Below are 21037 nucleotides of genomic sequence, written 5' to 3'. Positions count from 1 at the left end.
TGCCTGGCAAACACCCGCCCCCCGCCGCCGACCTGCCACTCCAATTCCTGTGTCTTCCCGTCCATCCCTGCCCACGTTATGGATGGTGACACCAGAAGGGTTATGAAACCCTTTTGCATAGTCCCTACACCGGAGCTCCCCAAGGATAGGGCCGGGCTGCATTAGTCTGTTCCACTGGGCCTAGCCTGGAGCGGGGAAGGTGCTCAGGAAATGATGGACAGCTCTGATCTCCTGTACAACCCTCGCAGCTGCCAGCAAACCAACAACCTGCCTGGTTTATGGTGAGTGCTTCTGGAAACTGCCCCAGATCCTTCCTCACCACCAGTCCCGGGGGCACAGATCCTACTGGTGGAATCTACAGGGAGCTGGCCGGTTCTGATCCAAACCAGAACCTAACACTCAGCTGGTGCTGAAGCTGCCAGGGCCCCCCTGCACAGGGTTGGGAGCACAGCAGGCGCTCCAGTACATATTTGAGCAAAGAGGTTATTTTGTTTTCATTTCCGGATCGTTCTCCCCAAAGAGAATCACCCGTGTGACACTTGCCCTCCTCAGCTACTCTCAAGCCCGAGAGAACAAGGGACCTGGCCCTGGAGAGCTCTGATAATGCAATGGAAGCGCTGGGCGCTCAGAACACCTGGGCTAACTAAGCTTTTGGCCCCACTAAACCATTTAAGTCAGAGCAACCACCTCCCCCTTTCCTGAGCCTGTCTCTCCACTTTGATTTTTAAAAGGAAAGTAGATAATCTCTGACAGTCTTTGCAATTCTCAGGTCCTAGAAGTGAAGGAGTTCCAGAAGACAGAGCCCTTCCAGGCATCCTTCATCTCCCAAGCCAGCTCTACGGGGGACATGGAGCTTGAGCACTCAGCCAGGAAGCCGGAAAGCTGAAGCTTGGCTCGACAACTCCCCCAAGTTAGTGGGCTACTCATCGCTGGCCCAGAGGGGGTCCCAGAAGTGGGGTCCTCCTTTGCTGGGGAGAGGCACATATCTGAAGGAGAAGGCCTTAGGTTCTACCACCAACACTTGGAGCAGAAAGCAGACAGGCCATTAAGGCTCCCACTGGGAAGCTCACCCTGGAACTGGGGCCAGGAACTGTGACTAAGTTCTGTGGGTCTCACACTGTTGCCACTTCCCCTATCACTCATCCCAGTTCCTCCCCCAGATGTTTCCCTGCAGTGATGAGAGCAGTAAAAGGACCCAGCGGTTCCCAAGATGGGGACTCTCAGGGTGGACGGAACCTCGGAGGTCACCGATCCCCCTCCACCATCCTCAAAGGGCCCAGACGGGCAGAATGTCCCCAACATGGGCACTGTTCGCCCCAAGGAGTGCCCTTATGAGACTTCCTTCCAGTCACGGCCTCCCATTCGTGGGTCTACCTACTAGGCCCAACCTGACTTTCCTGTCTGGAACTATCTCCAGGAGCTTCCAGATGGAGCTCAGAACATGAGACGTGAGGACTTCCAGTGTTCTACGAAGACATATGTGGCAGTCCCAGGCAAGGGGCAGAGCTGGGAGGCTGGAGCAAGGAAACACAAAGCCTCCCACCAGCTCCCTACAGGCCAGTGAGCCAGCATCAACGAGCAAGCCCTGACAGCAGGTGCTGTACAAGGAGCACCAGATGTGGGGTCTAGAGCTCCCCCCTTACAGCACCCTCTCTGGATTCAAGTGGCGTGCCCTTGGCAGGTCAAGTTCCCTTTCTGAGCTTCAATTTCTCTATCCGTAAGATGAGAATAATTACAAAAGGCCCCTGGCTGGTTATGAGGCTTAATCTGCAGCCCAATACAAATGTCCACTGCTACCCTGTTCTCAGAGGGGTCAAGGGGATATATACAGGAAAGCTGGAGGGCCGCCAGGCACCTTCCCGCAGGGCCCCCGTGGAAATCCCAAAAACCACAATAGTAGAGCAAAAGGAAACTTCAGACTTCCCAGACCAACTCCTTAATCTTAGGAGGGCAAAGGAGAGACATGGGAAGGGAACAGAGCTGACCCAAAGGCCTAGAGCCAGTCAGGAGGAAGCCCCACCCCCACCCCCACTCCCACCCCATCTCTGCCCCAGGCCCAGGACTCTGAGCATGCAAACCAGGCAGACAGCAGGAAGGCGTGCTTTTAGAGGCTGGGAGAACAGCAGCAGCAAGAATGGAGCAGATGGAAGCAAACTGGGAGAGCCATGTCCTAGGACCACTCAGGACAGGCTCAAGCAGCCCTGAGGCCTAGCCATGCCAAAGCTGCAACAGACTGCGGGTCACAATCACCACCTCAAGTCATCAAAACATTAAGCCACCACACCCTCTACTAAAGAAGACAAGAGTATGCATGACACATTTTGGAAAGCTTTCAGTCCAACATCATTAAAACACAAGTTTTGGTGCTTAAAGGGATGAAGTTCAGCTACCAGGAAATTTTCCTCAACCCAGCAGCTCAGTGTGTTACCATCTACTCAGAAAGCCTCCCAGGGCACAGGGAAGTCCAACAGCCAAGGTTTTACCCAGGTTGAGCAAGAAGCGATCTGAAACCACATGGGTTCCACAAATTTTTATTTCGCTCACTCTCATGTTCCTTCCAGTGGCTACCAGTAAATATGGCGGGTTCCCAGACTTTCCCAGCCCATGGTGCCACCAGCCCTGACGCCCTCTGGGGAATTTCCACCTAACACAGTTGACATTCGTTCAGCCTGCAGAACCATACCACGGCCCCTAAGGAGACCAAGGTGACAAGTGTTTTCGCTTCTCCTGGCTCTGTTGGGTCAAGAGGCCAGGTATTCATTAAGCCCCCTCCAGGCTCTACAACACCCATCAGAAAGGGGTTAACTGAAAAGGGTCGCCCTACAAATAAGACATGGGGCAACCCTGTTTTTCAAAACAGGGAGGGATAGGCCCATGCGAGTGAACCGTACCTCTCCCAGCTCCTGAAAAGCTGGAGGAGATAAAGATGAACACCCACCTCATGAAGCAGGCCCCTTTGAGGCGGTTTCAACTAACAGAGCCAGTTGGCCTGGTTCCCTTCCTGACTTACAACCAAGGCAAGCAGGGCAAGTAGCAACATGCACAGCCCAGAAGCAAAGGGAAGACCATGTGGTCCAGCCACCTTCCTTTCTGTAACTTGCCTGGCCTGTACCAGTAGGGCCCACTCTGGCAGTCTCTCAGGCCCTCAGGCAGGGGAGGGGGGATGCCAGAGAAGTATCAGGGGAGACCAATGGGAAGGCCGTACCAGGAGAAAGCAACAAAGCCCATTAATTAAGTCACCCAGCTCCATCCCAGAATCCCAGCTCTAGAACTATCTAGAAATGTGCCTCAAAATAATTTGTAAGAACTTAAGCAGCCCTAGGAGGCTCAGCAAAACTGACCTAGTAGAAGAGAAGCTCTAGCCCTGCTGATAACCATTCTGGGCTAGCAGACAGCATACTTTTCTCTGAAAGATTCTGACCCACATACTGGAGGGGGCCTCACAGAACACTGGGTGGGGCTGAGACAGCACAGAGCCCTGCTTGCTAATGCCTATGCGAAAATCCAGGGAGAAGGCCAAGTAAAAGCTCCAGTTGCCCCATTCCCAGAAAGACCTCAGGTTCACATGCCCCCCCCAATCTCTGAAGGAGAAGATGCCCAGGAAGATGCCCTGACCCACCCTCCTCCTGTCTATGGACTCCTCCACACTCATCCCTCAGGAAGTCTCTGCCTTCCCCTCACTCTGCCTTTAAGAGAGCTCCGTGTGTCCCTCACGGCCTGCTCTGGGGCCTGGGCTGACTCCCAGCTCCGCCACTTGCTGGCGGTCCTGCCAACCTCAGCATGCTCACCCGTAAACTGAGGACACCACCTAGCAGGTGGCCATTACAAGGATTACTGAAATCACTCACACAGCCCAGCTATGTGCGCTCAGTGAACGGCAGTCGCCACCGTGTCTTATAAAGAGAAGCTGGCAGGGTCCTCTGAAACCCAGCTTTAAAAAATGCTAGAGGCCGGGGCGCCTGGGTGGCTCAGTCATTGGGCGTCTGCCTTCGGCTCAGGTCGTGATCCCAGGGTCCTGGATGGAGCCCTGCATCGGGCTCCCTGCTCGGCGGGAAGCCTGCTTCTCCCTCTCCCACTCCCCCTGCTTGTGTTCCTGCTCTCGCTGTGTCTCTCTCTGTCAAATAAATAAAAATCTTAAAAAAAAAAAAAAATGCTAGAGGCCGACGTCAGTCCAACCCAACAGAGGGGCAGGGCAGCCACAGGCCCTGGACAGGCCCACATGTCCAGTGACCGGTCACCCTCTCAGAAACCATCCCCCATCCCGGCTAACATTCAGAAGCCCAACGCCTTCAATAACGCAGCCCAATGAGTCCCCTCGTCAGCAATAGGTCTCCGGGCACCCCAGGAACACCCCCCACTGGCCACTCCACGGCTCCCCTGTTTGGTGCCCTCCGGGGTCCAGGTGGGGCCCATTTCACCATCCTCCTCCAGGCGCAGAGAGCTCTACAAGACACTGGGCTGATCGCACCAGCGTGGAAGCCACCTATTGCCACCCGCCACACACAGCCCTCCTCAACCGTTAAGCACCCAAACTGGGCTCAGGGCGTTCCCCTGGCCAAGTGGGAGCGGACTGAACTTTCTGCCTCTGTGTCTTCAGTGCCCGGCACAGAGAAGTCAATGACGCATCCTCAGGTACATAGCAGAGCTATGTGGTACGCAGGAGCAGCTCAAAGGCCTTTACCTGCTCTACAGAGAGCCTGACTCTTCTGAGTGAACGAAGGCACTGCTGTTTCGAACCCACGAGGCAACTACCAGCACTCAGGTACCGGAGGTCAGGTAGGCTCCATGTAAGGCAAGGCTGTGCAAGGCCGGCACCTGGGCACCAGATACCACAGCAGGAACAGCCAAGGAGGCAGGGCCCAGGCCTGCAGGTATTTGGGCGTGGCTTCCCAGCTAAATAAGAGCAGAAACCCAAGCCTGCTGACACGGCACACGGGTGGACAAACGGACCCTCAATAACATGAGATACCTGGCTGCACTGGCAGTGGACAATCCTGGGGGCTGGTGCTGCGGTCCCAGGTGGGAGAGGCTGGAGTGGTAGAGGGGCTGGTTCCCCAGGGAGGGTGGCACCCCACCCCAGGGGTTGGTGGTGTTCAGCCTGGGTGCAGACCTAGCCCCAGAGAGCGAGGGCTTGTTGTACGGGGCAAAGGCCTGGTGGGCCCCAAAGACAATGGCGGTCCTGTGGGGGGGCTGGGGGACAGGGTACGCGGGGAGGTTGGTCATGGAGTGGCGGTAGCGGCCTGACACTGGGCCAGTTCCACCGCCATTGAGGCACTGATGGCAAGAGCAGGCGACTCCCGTGTGGCCCGGTGGAGCAATGATGGAGGTCACTGGGTACGGGGGTCCTGCTTGGCGCCGCACGCTGCGGCAGAAGCTCGAAGTCTTGTTGGTCTGTGTGTGGGTGGCATAGTTGACGGTATAGTTGTACCCCAGGGGAGCCAAGTCCACAAGCTGGCTGCCCCTGGCCACCTGCTGCTCCAGGAAGTCACAAACACTGGCTTCATAAGCCGTCCAGGAACCATCGTCACTCAGCCATTCCCAGATGATGCCCCGGCCGGGGGCTGAGTGCTGGGGGAACAGGTGTCTCCGCACAGCCCGCATGGTACCTGTTCAAAAAGGAGGCAGACACAGAAATGGTGAATCTGCTAGTCCCCCAAAACAGAAGGAGCTTAAAAATTCTCTTTCTACAACCAAAATAAATCAACATGGTCACAGTGTGCATAGGGTCATGCTGCAATTTGACCTTCAGACTGGCACCAGTTATGCTTTCCAAATTTTGGGTAGAAAGGGCAGAAAGCTCCCTCTAGGTAAAAAAAACTAGGTGGGGGTGGGGGTGGGGCGCCTGGGTGGCTCAGTTGGTTGAGCATCTGCCTTCAGCTCAGGTCAGGATCTCAGGGTCCTGGGATCGAGCCTGGAGTTGGGCTCCCTGCTCAGTGGGGTTTCTGCTTCTCCCTCTCCCTCTGCCTCTCCCCCCCAGCTCATGTTCACTCAAGCGTGTGCTCTCTCAAATAAATAAAATCTAAAAAAAAAAAAAAAAGACAGAAACTGGGCCCACAGGGATCTAGTGGGAGAGGGGGACCGATGCTCCTATGCTGGGAACTTGGGTCAAAGAACAGGTGTGGCTCAGACTCCAGGCTTTTTCAAAATATTTCTAGTGATGAAAAATATGTAGCCCCACTTAAAAAAAAAAAAACTGAAAAAAATATGAAGAAAATTAAACCGTCCATAATCCAACGATCAAGACCTACCACACAGCTTCTATCGCCATGCATTTCCTCCCATCTGGTCTCCTACGCACATACACTTGGGGAGCTGACAATCACACTGAAAACTTTTTGGGCTGTTCTCCCGTATGAGGGAGTATTTCTTATGTCTCTTAAACTTTATAAAACTCATTATTCATGGTTACATAAGTCCCTTACATGGATGTACCATTCCCTTTGACCTCTCAAGGGACAACCCTGTGGTTAGCTTATATTCTTAATAAGCCGAACCTGAAGATTATAGAGAAAAAGAAGAAAATGAATTTGGGCCATGTTTCCAATAGCACTTGCCAAAAGATGATCACCGCAATTCGCTTCTGCTGGTCTCCTGACCTCCACCCTTGCCTCTCTTGGCAGCCAGAGGGATGCTCTTCACCTCCAAATCAGATTACAGCACTCCTCTGCCCACATCCTCCCACCGCTCCCCCTTTCAGAATAAAAGCCAATGTCCCTTCAAGGGACAACCTGCTCCTCCCTCGGGTCTGTCTTCATTCCTTCCTGGTGACCTGGCCACCTGAGTTCAAACTTCGATCTCTCCCAACACCTTACGGTCCCATTGCCTGATTAACACTCACTGCGACCTAATGCAATACACAGTTTCCACATTATGTATCTTGTTTGCTGCCTTGCTCAGCGGACTGCTAACATCAGGAAGGCAGGGACTTCCCTCTGCATCCAACTGATTGGAAGCCTTAGCCCTCACACACCCAAGAACCCTGCCGTAGGGATCAGAGTAGCATTTCTCAGTCCCAGCACCAGTGACATCCTGGGCCCAGAATTCTTTGGCACGGGGGCCAGTCCTATGCATTTTTGCAGCATCCCTGGCCTCTACTGACCAGAGCCAGTGGCTCCCTGCCCCATGTTTGTGACCATCAAAAATGTCTCCAAACACTGTCAAATGTCCTGGGGGGGGAAAAAACACCTCCAGTTGAGAACCCCTGGGTTAGAGGGACAAGGCACAGCTCCAGGAGGAAGTTGGTGGTTCCATTCTCAGTAATACTGATCAAAACACACAAAACCCACACATGAGCACGTGGGAGAGTGCAGTAACCTGTGTAACCAGGTCAAATAGACATGCGCAGTGGAGGCAGGACGCATCACCAGGCCCTCGTTACTAGCACACTACCTCCATGCTGGCCTGTCCGCAAGACCCTCCAACCTCTTCAGGTGGAAGCAGGCATTTTGGGTTTGGGAAACAAGGGGCAAGGGGCTGGGAGGGCCCCTGCACTGTGCTCTCAAGACACTCCCTCGTACTGAGAGGTACATCTCACACTGTGGTACCCGTACGACTCACAGCACCTGCCTCCCAACTGAGCGCGTTTCAGGGACAGGACGAAGCCCTGAGAGTCACTGCTATATATAACCCCAACGTGGGCGCTCTGACACGTACGAGAGGCAGGAAGTGTCTTACCAGTGTCCTGGCGGAACTGGGTCCAGCTGGGGAGGTCAATGATGTAAGGGGCCAGCGAGGGGTCAGCTTGGCCTAAGGGGATGCTATGGGCCAGGCTCCCCACCCCAAAGCGCTGGCCTTTCTGCTGGACGAACTGCTGCTCGATGTAGCTGCAGACGGTGGCACTGTAGGGGTGCCAGGTGCCCAGCCCGTCCTGCCATTCCCACACAGCCACCGCCACAGGGCTGGTGTACACCTGCGCCACGGAAGGGCTTGGGGCCATGGCCATCTTCCCCAGGACTCCCTCTGCTTTCCCAAACAGTTTCAGACCACTCTGGGCTGGAGTCTCGGGGTCATTGCCCAGTGCTTCCAGAAGACCTGTAAATAGGACAAACAGTTACCAACACAGAAAGCGTCCCCAAGAGTCAGCCTCAGAGGGGAAAAAAATTTCTACTTTTCCACAATTACCTTTTCCTCCTAATACCTTAAGAGCATTGTGAGTCTAATACCTGATCCTGTCTCTTTGCTCAGGCAGCCAGGAAGAATTCAGTCAATCAAGCATCCTACCTGCCTCTGCGAATGTTCACGGAGATTCAGCGGAGTCCTGGGTGCTAATTGCCGGCCCAGCTTCTTTTTACCAATCATCTCCCTGTGACCTAACTACTGAGCATATCCTTTTACCCTGTGTTTTCATGAATAAGCCCAAATCCCTCGTGCACTGAGGCTGTGGTGACCCCTCACTTACACTATGTGGTGGAGACTCTACTGTTTCCAAAGCGGATTTGTTTGTGAGACACCTGCTATGCTACAGATGGGAAAAACCTGTGTCTCAGAAAGGACTGGGGAGGGGGAGGGCTCAAGGACACCCAGAGGGTCAACGGCAGAGCTGGGACTCAAAGCACAATCCTAGCTCCGCCCAGGTCTCCAGGCTGCTTCAGGAGGCATCACTAGCCACCAAGGGTACCCTAGATAAACATTAAAATCTCACAGATGCTGAAGCCCGGCCTCTCTGCACCCCAGTGTGGACCTCGCTGACCACTGGTCAGGCCCAGAGGGTTTGCATCCATCTCCTGAGACGTTCCTCTCCCGGCCACCCCAGCCCATCCTCCTCCCTTGTCAACTCTACTCAGCCTTGAGGCCCAGGCTGCGTGGTTCAGGGAGGCTTTCCCCGGCTGCCCATCATGTGAGCTTCTCCCTTGCAGCACTGACCAGAACTCTGATGCCTATAGACACGTATGGGTAGGATGACGTTCCAGATCTTACTGCCCCTCCAGACAGCACCAAGCTGGGCGTCTGCCTTTTCCACAGTCATATTGCCAGCCCCAGCAGAGGCCTTGTCCTAAGTGTTCTATACATATTAGTTCAAAACACAGCTGCATGGGAAGTAGCCCGCAGCTGTTTGGAGAAGAGCACTACACTGTGAAGGCACTGTACCGTGTCAGGCCCCCAGAGTACCAGAGGAACAGGACCAATTTAGTGACAAACGCCAAATATACTTCTCTCATGTATGCCTAACAGACCCACAGGCGGTACTTCCACTTTATGACAAGGCTCAAAAGAGGTCAAGGTCTTATTGAAGGGCACATAAATACTGCTAAGTGACAGCAGGGAGCAAATCCAGATCAACCCAGTGCTAATGCCCATTTCCTGGACAGGAAAGCTCAGCCCGACTCTACCTTGGGCTCCACTTTCAGGCCCCGCTGAGAAAGGAGGGAGGAGAGAGGAAACTCCATCCCGAGTCCTGAGCACCCTCAACTGTTAGAGCACATCCCCCAGGGCCCAGGGTTCCCAGTCACACCGTCTGCTCTGATTCCTACACAAACCCCTCAGGTACAGACACTGAACTGTCTCCCCATTTTGCAGATGAGGAAACCGAGGCCCAGAGAGTGGCGGTGACTTGCTTACACAGCTGGTAATAAGGCTCCTGTCCCTGGGACAGCACTGCACCACCAAGGTTTCGAGAAGACTCAACACCTGCCCCACAAGGCAGGCAGATCTGGACCAGTGCATGAAAATAAACAGGCATGGGCTTACTCTACCCACTGTATCATCTTGACGAAAGTACCTGAGCTCTCCAAGTTTGCTTTCTCCCACCTGAAAATGATGATACTAACGTCTGTTCTCAGTGCTTTTCACTGGTGTTCCGATAGCTCTGTACAGAGCACCCAGCACAGCACCAGGCACACAGCAGATAGCCGCAAGCCTGTCCTCCTTCCCTTTCCCTGCTCTGCCCCACCCCCTGCCACGCCAAGACCTCCATCCCCACCCTTCAAGTCTGGGGGAGGAGCGGTGGCCCAGGGCGGCACTGAGCTACACACACAGCATGAGAACGCGGGCCATGGATGAGTCAGGCCTGCGGGAACTCAGAGCACACCTGCGGGTGCCGGGGCTGTCCATGAGCTGCTCACTGCTCCAACAAAAGCACACATCCCACTCTGAAGGATCAGACCTCGGATGCCCTTGGGCTGGCTGGCTTATTAGCTCAGTGACTGCAATTAGAAGTCTCTGTAACCACATCCAGGTACAAATCACAGGACTGGTTTCAGAGCCAATTAATCCTGAGCTCAGACTTTTCTCTTGGCACCTCCTGGCAGGCATCACTCATCTCTCAGGCAGTGGAGGCCGCCCGGATATCAGCACACGCGGTATGTTCCAGCATGTCTGCACATCCCCAGATGAACCAACTCGCAGAACTCTGCCAAACAGCCTGAGAGATATGGGCTAGAACTGCAGCTGAGGTTCTTCATGAAAGCATTCGGCCTCCGCACACCAAGGGTCCACCCTCATCCAGGCACTGTTGGGGTACTGGAGACCCAGAGAGGAAGACGACATGGCACACAGCCGCTGTCCCCCGTCATACCATGCGGCCTCCTCCTTGGTCCAGCCACAACCAATTCTAGCAAGTGCCAGAACGTTCAAAGCCATTGCCTACTGCCTCCTACCTGTTGATCCTGCTGCTACATGTGTCCAGACTCCAGTCCTCTCTCCACCAAAGAACCCAAGCGAACGTGCCCATCTTTCCAGACTCAGCCACAGCACCCTCCTCTCCTGAGCCCTCTGACCCACACCCTCACCAGAAAAGCACTGACTCCAGCCCCCAGGGCGTCGAACACAAAAGACTGCGTTTATTGGTTTCAGTGTCTATCTCCCGACTGGAACAGGAACTCCCTGAGGGCAGAGCTGGGGGAGCTGACCCAAAGCTGGGGCTTCAGCTCTTCAAATGCCTAATATCCCAGAGGGTCTCAAACACCAGCAGACAAAAGAGAGGAGAACCTCCTGCTCCCAGGGCCTGGGGCACATTTGAAGCCAGACCCAGAAACACCCACTGGTGTTTCACTTGAACATGGCAATTACTCGCACACAAGGGCCGTGTCAAGGAGCCTGTTTTCTGCAACCACCTCAGCCATCATGAAGCTGTAGTTCAAAAACCTAATTTGTTTTGGCTCTTAATGGCAGGGGATATTGAGGGTGTTCTTAATTATGAAAATAATAATTACTATAATTGGCCATGGAAAAAAAGCCTCAATCTGGAACTAAACACCTACAATAAGGGAATTCTTAAAGAAGTTACAGGATATCCTAATGATGGAATACAAGTCCTGAAAGATGTTTACAAAAGGCCTATAGATCTATGATAATGCTCATGACAAACACAAAATACAGGATACGGAACAGCACCCGCTCCGTTGTTAGGCAGGACGGTATGTCATTTACTGGTCACCTACTGTGGGGCGCTCTGGTCCTTCAGGCTCTCTCAACCCTCAAATGCCCTTGAAGGTAGGCACTGTCCCCCCATTTTATAGGGGAGAGAACTGAGGCCAAAAGAAATTAAGAACTGGGGCCTGGCTGGTTCAGTCAGAAGAGTGTGTGACACCTGATCTCAGTGTCGTGAGTTCAACCCCACACTGGGTGTAGAGATTACTAAAAATAAATAAACTTAAAAAAATTTTAAAAAAAGGCTAAGGGCACCTGGGTGGCTCAGTCGGTTAAGCATCTGCCTTCGGGCACACCGCGGACAGGCACCAAGCGTGTCCTGATTCCAGGGTCCTGGGATCGAGGCCTGCATCGGGCTCCCTGCTCAGCAGGAAACCCGCTCTCCCTCTCCCTCTGCTGCTCCGCCTGCTTGTACACTCACTCTTGCTCACTCACGCTCTCTGTCAAATAATAAATAAAAATCTTTAAAAAAATATATTAAAAATGTAAAAAGTCTGGAAGGAAGGGGAAAAAAAGGCTGCAAGGAACAACTCTGAAATGTTAACAGGAGTGATGGAGTTATGGTTTTGTTTTGTTTACCTCTTTCTGTACCTGCAAATCTTCCACAATGGTCATACTACTTCTTAGGATGAGTCCAAAGTTACTTTTTAAAAAATACCAACAACTTCGACCATGAGAAAAACCTTCCTGCTTTCCTTCGCATTCTCTTGCAGGATTTACCTGCAAATCCTGCCCACGGCGCTGCGCTGTGAGGCACAGAGGATTGCTGCTGTCCTACCAGGGAGGCATTTCACACAAAAGAAAAAAGTTACATGTGTCCCAGAGTCTTTCTATCCGCAGAGGATTTAGAAGAGCTTTAGAACAAGATCTGAGCTGGCACAAGAATCTGAGTGAAAATCATCCTGCCTAACTGTGGGCCTCTGGGTGCGGGAACCACAGAAGCGGATCCCACGACGATTGCAGCCTCTGGGAGGAGGTCCTGGAGTGTGGTTTCTAAGGCGGTGCTCAGACTGAGTGATCGTCACCTTGCCAACATGTGAGGACCCCGTTTCACCCCTCCAAAGCCGACCGAAATAAGTACTGGCTTCGTGTATGCCTGGGCTCAGCAGTTCACCCTTCGGTCCACGCAGGGACAGGGACCGGCCCCCACCCTCCATTGTCCCGAGGGGAGATGGAGACAGTGGTCAGAGGGCGCGCCCGCGCGCGCGCACACACACACACACACACACACACACACACGCAAGTACGCTCCTCCCTCGTGACTTTGGAACAATCACCATCCCTTCTGTAGGCTCTACCACTCAGGCAGTCAGATGGGTTTTCCGGCCCCTGATGATTACCAGAACCTATTTGCAAATGGGATCACAGGCTGCTCACTGGTATGTAAAACGCAGGAACGTACTCTTTCTGACAAAGAAATGGCCTCCATGCCAACTTCTCCAGAAGCCCAGGATGCTGTTCTGCAGAGTACAAGAGTTCTGAGGAGCATGGATGGGAACCCAGCGAGCCCAGGCCTATTTCTCAAGCCAGCTCTCCTTTGGGGCCTTTCCAAGAAGCTCAGCCTGAAACTCCACGCCCACCAGCTGACATGAGGAGCGTGACCTTCCAAGACCTTGGGACAGCACAGCCAGCCACCCTGGCCCTGGCAGGAAGCCTTCCCACAGACCCGGGAAAGGCCAATCCTGCACACAAATATGGCAAAGAAATGTCCTACCTGACTAGAAATGTTGTTTTTACTGCAAATTTAAAACAATGGAACATTATTTTTTTGCCTATCAAAATAGTTTAAAAAATAAAATAAAAAACAAAATAAAGCTTAATTTCAATACTTGGTGCTGGCAGGAGTACACAGAGTCCTCCTACCCCTGGGAAGGATAAACTCTTTCCAGAAAAATGTGGTAATATGTATGGAGTGGTTTAGAAATGTTTACTTGCTTTGACCTAATAATCTACCTAAGGAGATAGACATAAAGATATCTGTCATAGCACTATTTTGACCAGGTAAGAGAAGCATAGAGGAAACTCAATAGAAACCTACAGAAGTGTTCACACCAGCTGCCTTTCGACTAGAGAAACCGTAGGAGGCCTCTGGTTCGACCTCCTTACCTACCTGAACTCTTCACATTTTCTAAAGTGAGAAAGTATTATTTCCGTTATCAGCAACACATCTCTTTAAAATGCCCAGCACTTTTAAAAGACCATAAACATAAACCAAACCACCACTGTCACTTAGCATCATTACTTTAAATGGCTGCTAACTACCCCAGTGTGGTTTCGCAAACAACAGACCTCCTCAAAGTACCATGGCACCTCTTTGCCAAGATACATCCCCATCTCTGAGTCCCAAGAAAAGGCATAAAACAGACCATCCATGCGCCTGAACTACTGCAATAGGCAGGCACTGCAAAAGGGGTTTTTGTCTCGAAAAACGGATGGCTCAAGCTGGTGCCACCCAGTACTTACCAGGTTTCTGAGAGATGGAAGGACACTCATACATGATCTGTCCCCTACACACGGGGCTGCTGGAAGGGAAGGGACAACTCCTCCTCTAGTGGGTGCCCGCCTGAGCCCTCCAGGGGCAGGTCAGAGCAGAACCTTCCAAACAGGGCTCAGTAAGCCACAGGGTGGGGCACCTGGGTGGCTCAGTTGGTTAAGCGTCCAACTCTTGATTTCAGCTCTGATCATGATCTCAGGGTCATGAGATCGTGCCCCACCTCAGGCTCTGTGCTGAAGTGGGGGGGTGGGGGGGCCTGCTTGGGATTCTCTCTCTCCCTCGGCCCCTCCCCCTGCTCATGCTCATGCTTGAGCTCTCAATAAATAGCCAGCAAGCCACAGGGTGGCCAAGGGGCAGGCCCTAGCAATCTTCGATTCCCTGTAAGCAACCTCTTCCACCAGCACCAAGAACCGCTATACTGCTCCTTCTCTGCCAGAAGCAACCGTGCCCTGGTCCCCAGGCCTCCCCAGGGGGGTCAAAATGGGGGAGCAGTGGAAGCAGTAACAGCGATGGCCACCAACCAAGGGCTTATAAGGCACCACGCACTGAGCACCTTCCACAGGTTCTTAAATGTTTAAGCCTCACGGTCCTGGGCGCGGGTCTTCGCTTGACTTTACAGATGAGGACAGGAGGCAAAAGAAGATAAGCAACCTGCCCAAGAATCCACAGGTTTTTTTTTTTTTTTAAGATTTTATTTATTTATTTGACAGAGAGAGATATTGCCAGAGAGGGACCACAAGCAGGGGGAGAGGGAGAAGCAGGCTCCCGGCCGAGCAGGGAGCCTGATGCGGGCCTCGATCCCAGGACCCTGGGATCATGACCTGAGCCGAAGGCAGACGCTTAACGACTGGGCCACCCAGGCGCCCCAAAAATCCACAGGTCTAAGGAAACCCAAATCTGTTTCCAGAGTACAAGACAGAAGGAGTATGCTGATGCTGGACACATCAGCCTGCCGGATAGGATTTTCCTGGCCAACACAGTTTTTATGTTTTTGTTTTTGTTTTTTAACTGAGCTGTTGTTTAAAAATTGGAATATTCACCATTAAAAAAAAAAAAAATCCAGATTTCCAGCTTCTGGAAAGCAGAAAAATTGGCAACATTTGCAGCGCTGACCGAGATTCATTAACCATCCAGCAACAACTAGTTGAACCACTGTGGTGGCTGGGACACACTCGTCAGGTTACCACAGTTACCAGACTCCCCCGGCAGGAGTCAGCAAACTTTTCCTCTAAGGGGCCAAAAGAGCACATATTTTAGGCTTTGCAGAACAGAGGGTGTCTGCAGCATCTACGCAACTCTGCCACAGATAGTGTGAAAACAGCCACAGACGACGTGCAAACTAACTGGAGTGGTTAGTCTACAGCTCCCCCAACACCCATCACCATGCTCCCACCATCCTGGAAATACTTCTCTGTGAGAAATACTTCTCTGAATCCATTTCTCTTTCAAAACGTAGGGAAGTGCCTCTGCCCTCGGCAGATACCCACAGGCAGAAGTGGCCACTTCTAATAATCAATGTCCACATAACATCTAAGTGAAATTATCTACCCGGCCTTCCACTAGGGCACAGGCTCCTTAAAGGCAAGGACTGAGGTCAGGTAAAGATGTTTTAAACAAGACATAGAACACTGACTATAAAAAACAACATCAACAACAAACAACAACAAAAAACAAAATTTCACTATGTTAAAATTAAGAATCGTTCAACAAAAGATGTCTTATTTAGAGTACAAGCTAGAAGAAAATATTCACAATATGAACAAAGGATCAAAATCAAGAATCTAGGGCGCCTGGGTGGCTCAGTTGGTTAAGCAGCTGCCTTCAGCTCAGGTCATGATGCCAGGGTCCTGGGATCGAGTCCCACATCAGGTTCCCTGCTCAGCGGGGAGCCTGCTTCTCCCTCTCTCTCTCTGCCTGCCTCTCTGCCTACTTGTGCTCTCTAACTCTGTCAAGTAAACAAATAAAATCTTTAAAAAAAAATCAAGACTCTATACGGGGCGCCTGGGTGGCTCAGTCGTTGAGCGTCTGCCTTCGGCTCGGGTCATGATCCCAGGGTCCTGGGATCGAGCCCCGCATCGGGCTCCCTGCTCAGTGGGAAGCCTACTTCTCCCTCTCTCTCTGCCCCTGCTTGTGTTCCCTCTCTCGATGTCTCTCTCTAATAAATAAAATATTAAAAAAAAAAAAATCAAGGGGTGCCTGGGTGGCTCAGTCGTTGGGCGTCTGCCTTCAGCTCAGGTCATGGTCCCGGGGTCCTGGGATCGAGCCCCGCATCGGGCTCCCTGCTCGGCGGGAAGCCTGCTTCTCCCTCTCCCACTCCCCCCCTTCTTGTGTTCCCTCTCTCGCTGTGTCTCTCTCTGTCAAATAAATAAACAAAATCTTTAAAAAAAAAAATCAAGAATCTATAAAGAACTCTTACAATCAGTAAATAATAAAACGTTGGCAAAAATCATGAACAAGTATTTCACAGGAAACATGCCAACGAGCTTATGAAGAGATATTCAATGTCAGGGCTCAGGAACACGGAAATCACGATCCCAATGATCCCATTTTACACCCATTCAATTGGCAAAAATAAGGTCTGCCTATAGTGAGTGATGGCAAGAATGTGGAGCAGCTAAGTCCCATACACCGGTACAACCACTTCGGAAAACAGTCTGGCTATATCTATGAAAGTGGCACCTTTATTTACCCTATAACCCAGCAAAATATCACCCCTAAGTTCATACCCAAGAAAACCTCTTGCACACGTACTACCGATGTGTATGGAAATGTCCAGAGCAGCACATTTGCAACGGCAGAAATCTGGAAACAACTAAGTGCCCATCAGTGGAAGATTAGATGCATGAACTGTGGTGTGTTCACTCCACGGATTATTCAGCAGTGAAAACAAATGAACCAGATGACATGCAGTAATATGGATAAATCTTAGCAATATTTTTTTTAGTTTCCTTAGAAACACAGAGGTACAATAAAAATACATGAAAGTGAGGGGATAACGGTTATCTCGGGATGGGGAGAAAGATCAAATGATTACACGTATACTTTCCTTTCAAGCTTTTGTTTTGGGTGACCGGAATGCAGGAGCTTACGACATTCATTAAAAAACACTTAGGCAATAAATAAAAGCAAGCCACACACGAATGGTGATGAGTGTGTATTAACCTAGCTCTGTGTTTACCCGAGGTAAACATTAAAACAAACACATCTTACCCCAAGCGCCAAGCACCAAGCACTAGCCCTGGCACATGGTTTCTGTGGGGCCCATGGCCCCATTCCTTTTGGTCTCTTCGGCACCTTCCATATGTTTGTATCCAGACTCACCTTCCTTCCTAATTCTGCTTCCCCCGTGGATTCCCTGGCCCCAGGCACTTAGGAGAAAAACCTGGGTTTCTAGCTCCTCACCACCTTCCCCCCACAGCGACACAGCTGCCAAGGCTCGCTTTCTCCTCCCTCCTCACCTCCTCAGACCGGCTGCCAGCATCCGCTTGGGACCTTTGTGCCCCTCTCACTCTGGTAAGTATTCTCTTCCAACTGGCTTCTCCAACTCTGTTTCTCCTGGTCCACCCGAAAGGCACATGCAAGATTGAGCCTTCCAAAGTATACTTCCCGAATACATTTCAAGTTCCTTGGGTTGACATTGAAAACCCATCACAATCTGGTCCCTCCCTATCAACAGAATTTGCCAGTGCACTTGCCTTCAATACCTTCTTTTCCTCGGGGCGCCTGGGTGGCTCAGTCAGTTAAGTGGCTGCCTTCGGCTCGGGTCATGATCCCGGGACCCTGGGATCGAGCCCCACATTGGGCTCCCTGCTGGGTGGGGAGCCTGCTTCTCTCTCTCCCTCTGCCTGCCTCTCTGCCTACTTGTGCTCTCTCTCTGTCTGTCAAATAAATAAATAAAATCTTATCTATATGTAAAAAAAAAAAAAAAACCCTTCTTTTCCTCTTCCCCTTCCCCAGCCCATACGTAAGAGTTTAAGTGACAACTGCTCCCCCCATATACATCCAGTTTTCCCACCTCCATGCAGAATCCCACCCACCTCGCCACACATCCTCACCTTACCCATACTTTCAAGACCCAGTTTAAACAGCACCTCCGGGGCGCCTGGGTGGCTCAGTCGTTAAGCGTCTGCCTTCGGCTCAGGTCATGCCCTGCATCGGGCTCTCTGCTCTGCAGGAAGCCTGCTTCTCCCTCTCCCACTCCCCCTGCTTGTGTTCCCTCTCTCGCTGTGTCTCTCTCTGTCAAATAAATAAATCTTTAAAAAAAAATAAAAAGAATAAACAGCACCTCCATGATGCCTCAAGGTGCCCAACCGAAAGAAAACACCCTCTTGGCAACTTCCATAGCCCTTGTCTGCCCTTTACAGTTCTCTATGTCCATTCTATCTCTTTAAGGAGGCCCTGAGCAAACTGGGGGCAACAATCTCATGTCTAACCGCTCCCCCCCCCATCAGAAACTGGCGTGGTGTAAGGGAACAGTCACAAAGAGCATAATCCTGTCTAATCCATCCCATACTTCCAGCCACTGTGCTCGTTTAAAACGCCCTCCTGGAATTCTTCTGCTAAAATCCTGCTCCCTAGAGCCTTGGCATGGCCCACAAAACCCTCCAAACTCAGCCCTCTGCCTACCTCACCAGCCTCCTCTACCCCACACCCATCCCTTGCTGCCCCGATCACACAGAGCTACTTACAGTGGCCAAGACGCAGCAGGTAACTTCTGGACTCTGCAGATGCCGACTCCTCTGCCCGGCTTCTCCCCTCCTTTTCAAGTCCTACCCCTTCACAACTCACCTTAGTTATCTTCTTCCAGAAGCTTGCTGACCCTCCCTCCGTCCCCTTCCTGCACAAACAGGGTTGGGGGGCAAGGGGCTGGGACTCTGCCCTGCGATTCCTCCCGCCTCAACACACAGCACACCGACAATGCCTTGCCACTATCTATGGTTTGTCTGTCTGTTCCACCAAATGATAAGCTCCCAGGTGACAGAGCTCTTGTTGCTCATCAGGGTGCCCCACCACTGAGCACGGGGCTTGACACAAAGAAGGCACCCAGTTTTGTTCGTGCAACAAAAGAAATAAAAATTCCCAGTTCAGATGCTCAAATCATGAGTTGTGTCCTTCACCGCGTAAAGCATGCCTTAAGTGGAAACCATGTGAAAAGCATCCTCTAAGACTGGTTAAACAGGAGAAGCCCTTGGCAAGAAAGCACTTGACTTTATTTGAGACAGTTGGCAATCAACAATCGACTTCCAAGGCTGACTTTCATTCCGGAGACCTTAAATTCCACCCTCCCCAGTCTCCACCTCCGCTACTGAAAACCAGGTCCAGAAGGCAGCAATGAGAAGTCCCTGCAGCTCTTACCTTTTCTCTGGAGAGCTGGCACAAACTGTCCCTTCTTGACGGAGACACTAGATCCTTAGGAGGAATGACTTGTTTGAGTTCCCATCTTGATATAAAATGCAAACAACAAAAACGGAGCAAATCGGAAAGCCTTGCTGACTCAGCAACGCAAATTCCAGGGCACCTTCGCCAACAAGGAAAAAGATGATCAGGTTTTAAATGGAAAAACGGCAGTCAGTGAAAACGAATGCGCAGATGTTGGGTCTGTGCGCTGTGGCTGGGGACTGGAAATCACCAGATTTATTTTCCAACAGCCTGGGCAGGGCAGAAGGTACAACAGTCTCCCTCTACCCGCTCAATAATCAAGGGGATGGTGGGGGAAAAAAAACACACACCTCAGCTCTTTCATGGAAAGGCCTAACCGAATTTCATAAGCCAGTCTGCAGTGTAAATAACCACGGAAATTAGCACACCAGAGAGGGTAAAAGTTTGGCCAAGGTCACACAGCGAATGAACAAGAGACCTAGTTATAGTTACCCGGATGGTAAAGCCTGATTTTGGCTACCAGAAAGTCCACCTTATAGAACTCTAGAAGAGTTAGGATGGCAGGCAGAAATATTCTGAGTTAATTCTTAACGTACAAGCGCCTGTGCACACACTATTTCCATTGTTACTGGCACGTAGAGAAGTGGAACCAGGCTGGCTTGAGGGGGAGGGGGGTACGAAAGGACAGCTTCAGAAAAGAGCGTCTTCTAAATCCTCTTCAACATACATTATGCACCCCTCAAAAGTAACCCAGGGCCCCAGGAAACAGGAGTTTCCTGGAGGGCGACCCCTACTTGAGGCGAAGGAAGCAGAGTCAGGGGACAAACTCCAAGTACAGCCCCGGGCTCCAGCTAGTCGTCCACCTGAAGGCAGAGCCCAGCCGAATCCACACCCCGAACCACGGAGCCCGGTGGCAATATCCCCACCGCCTCGTCCGGGTCCTGCGGGAAGGGGTACCCTCCTCGCGACAGCCCCCAAACTCCCAGGGTCTGCGCCCCTCCCCCTGCTAGCCCTTCGGCTTCCACCGGCGTTCACGCTCGCACCCAGTCCTGTCCCAAGCTGCCAGCGCGTCCCATTTCCCCAACTCCCGCCTGCGGCTGCCCCAGCCCGACGGCCAGTCCTCCCAATCCCCCTGGAGCTCACCCCGGGGCTCTTCCCCGGCCCGGCCCAGCCCTCCCTGACTCCCTCGCCCGCCCCCTTCCGGTCCCAGCTTGGCTCGGTCTCCCCCGCGTCCCCGGGACCCCAGCCCTGGCGACAGACAGGTGGCCTGCCCGCCCCTCTCACCGAAGCTGAGGAAGGCGAGGGGATAGGCTGAGGGCACCGCCGCGCTCGGGCTACAGCTCCGGTTCGGCCTGGGCACCGCTCCGACTGAAGCTCCGACTCTGAGGAGATAACCAGAGTGAAACTCCGCGTCGCAGCTTCCTAGCACTCCGGTGCGCATGCCCGGGACGCGGGGCCTTCTGGGAAATGTAGTTCCGTGGGTTGGGGGCGGGGCGGGACCCAATCCGACACGCACCTGTTCAGGTGTATCAATTCTTCCTTCTTAGTCCGCTCACTCACTGACTGACTTCTTCATTTACTTACTGACTCGTTTTAGATCGTGTTTACCCATACATATGTGGTGCCAGGCCCTGTGCTGGGTACTGGGGATTAAAACGTGAGTCAGAAACTTGGTTTCTCTCCTGGGAGAGCTTCATATCTACTTGGGGAGACAGACACTTAAACACGTAATTACAGTACAGTGGGATAAATGTGAGTTTAAGCACAGGACTTGGAGCACAGAGGGTGTGGTTAATT

General features: G+C 52.2%; 1 protein-coding gene across 2 annotated transcripts in view; it reads right to left on the bottom strand.

Moving 5' to 3' along the window:
• Positions 1 to 20657, bottom strand: part of DTX2 (deltex E3 ubiquitin ligase 2) — a 35172-nt gene extending 14515 nt beyond the window's left edge. For both annotated transcript variants that reach the window (XM_028109977.1, XM_028109979.1), the window contains exons 1-4: positions 20525 to 20657; positions 19217 to 19379; positions 7675 to 8031; positions 4970 to 5606 (exon numbers count right to left, since the gene is read on the bottom strand). In XM_028109977.1, the coding sequence (XP_027965778.1) occupies positions 4970 to 5606; positions 7675 to 7942 (905 nt within the window). In that variant the 5' untranslated portion in view covers positions 7943 to 8031; positions 19217 to 19379; positions 20525 to 20657. The remainder of the gene's footprint in view (positions 1 to 4969; positions 5607 to 7674; positions 8032 to 19216; positions 19380 to 20524) is intronic.
• Positions 20658 to 21037: the final 380 nt, after the last annotated feature.

This window comes from Eumetopias jubatus, unplaced genomic scaffold (assembly GCF_037043125.1).
Source record: "Eumetopias jubatus isolate StellerSeaLion01/CBP00866 unplaced genomic scaffold, mEumJub1_p1.0 scaffold_12, whole genome shotgun sequence".
NCBI lineage: Eukaryota > Metazoa > Chordata > Mammalia > Carnivora > Otariidae > Eumetopias > Eumetopias jubatus.
The sequence above is the reverse complement of the archived record's forward strand: the minus strand, read 5'-3'. Positions and strand labels throughout refer to the sequence as shown.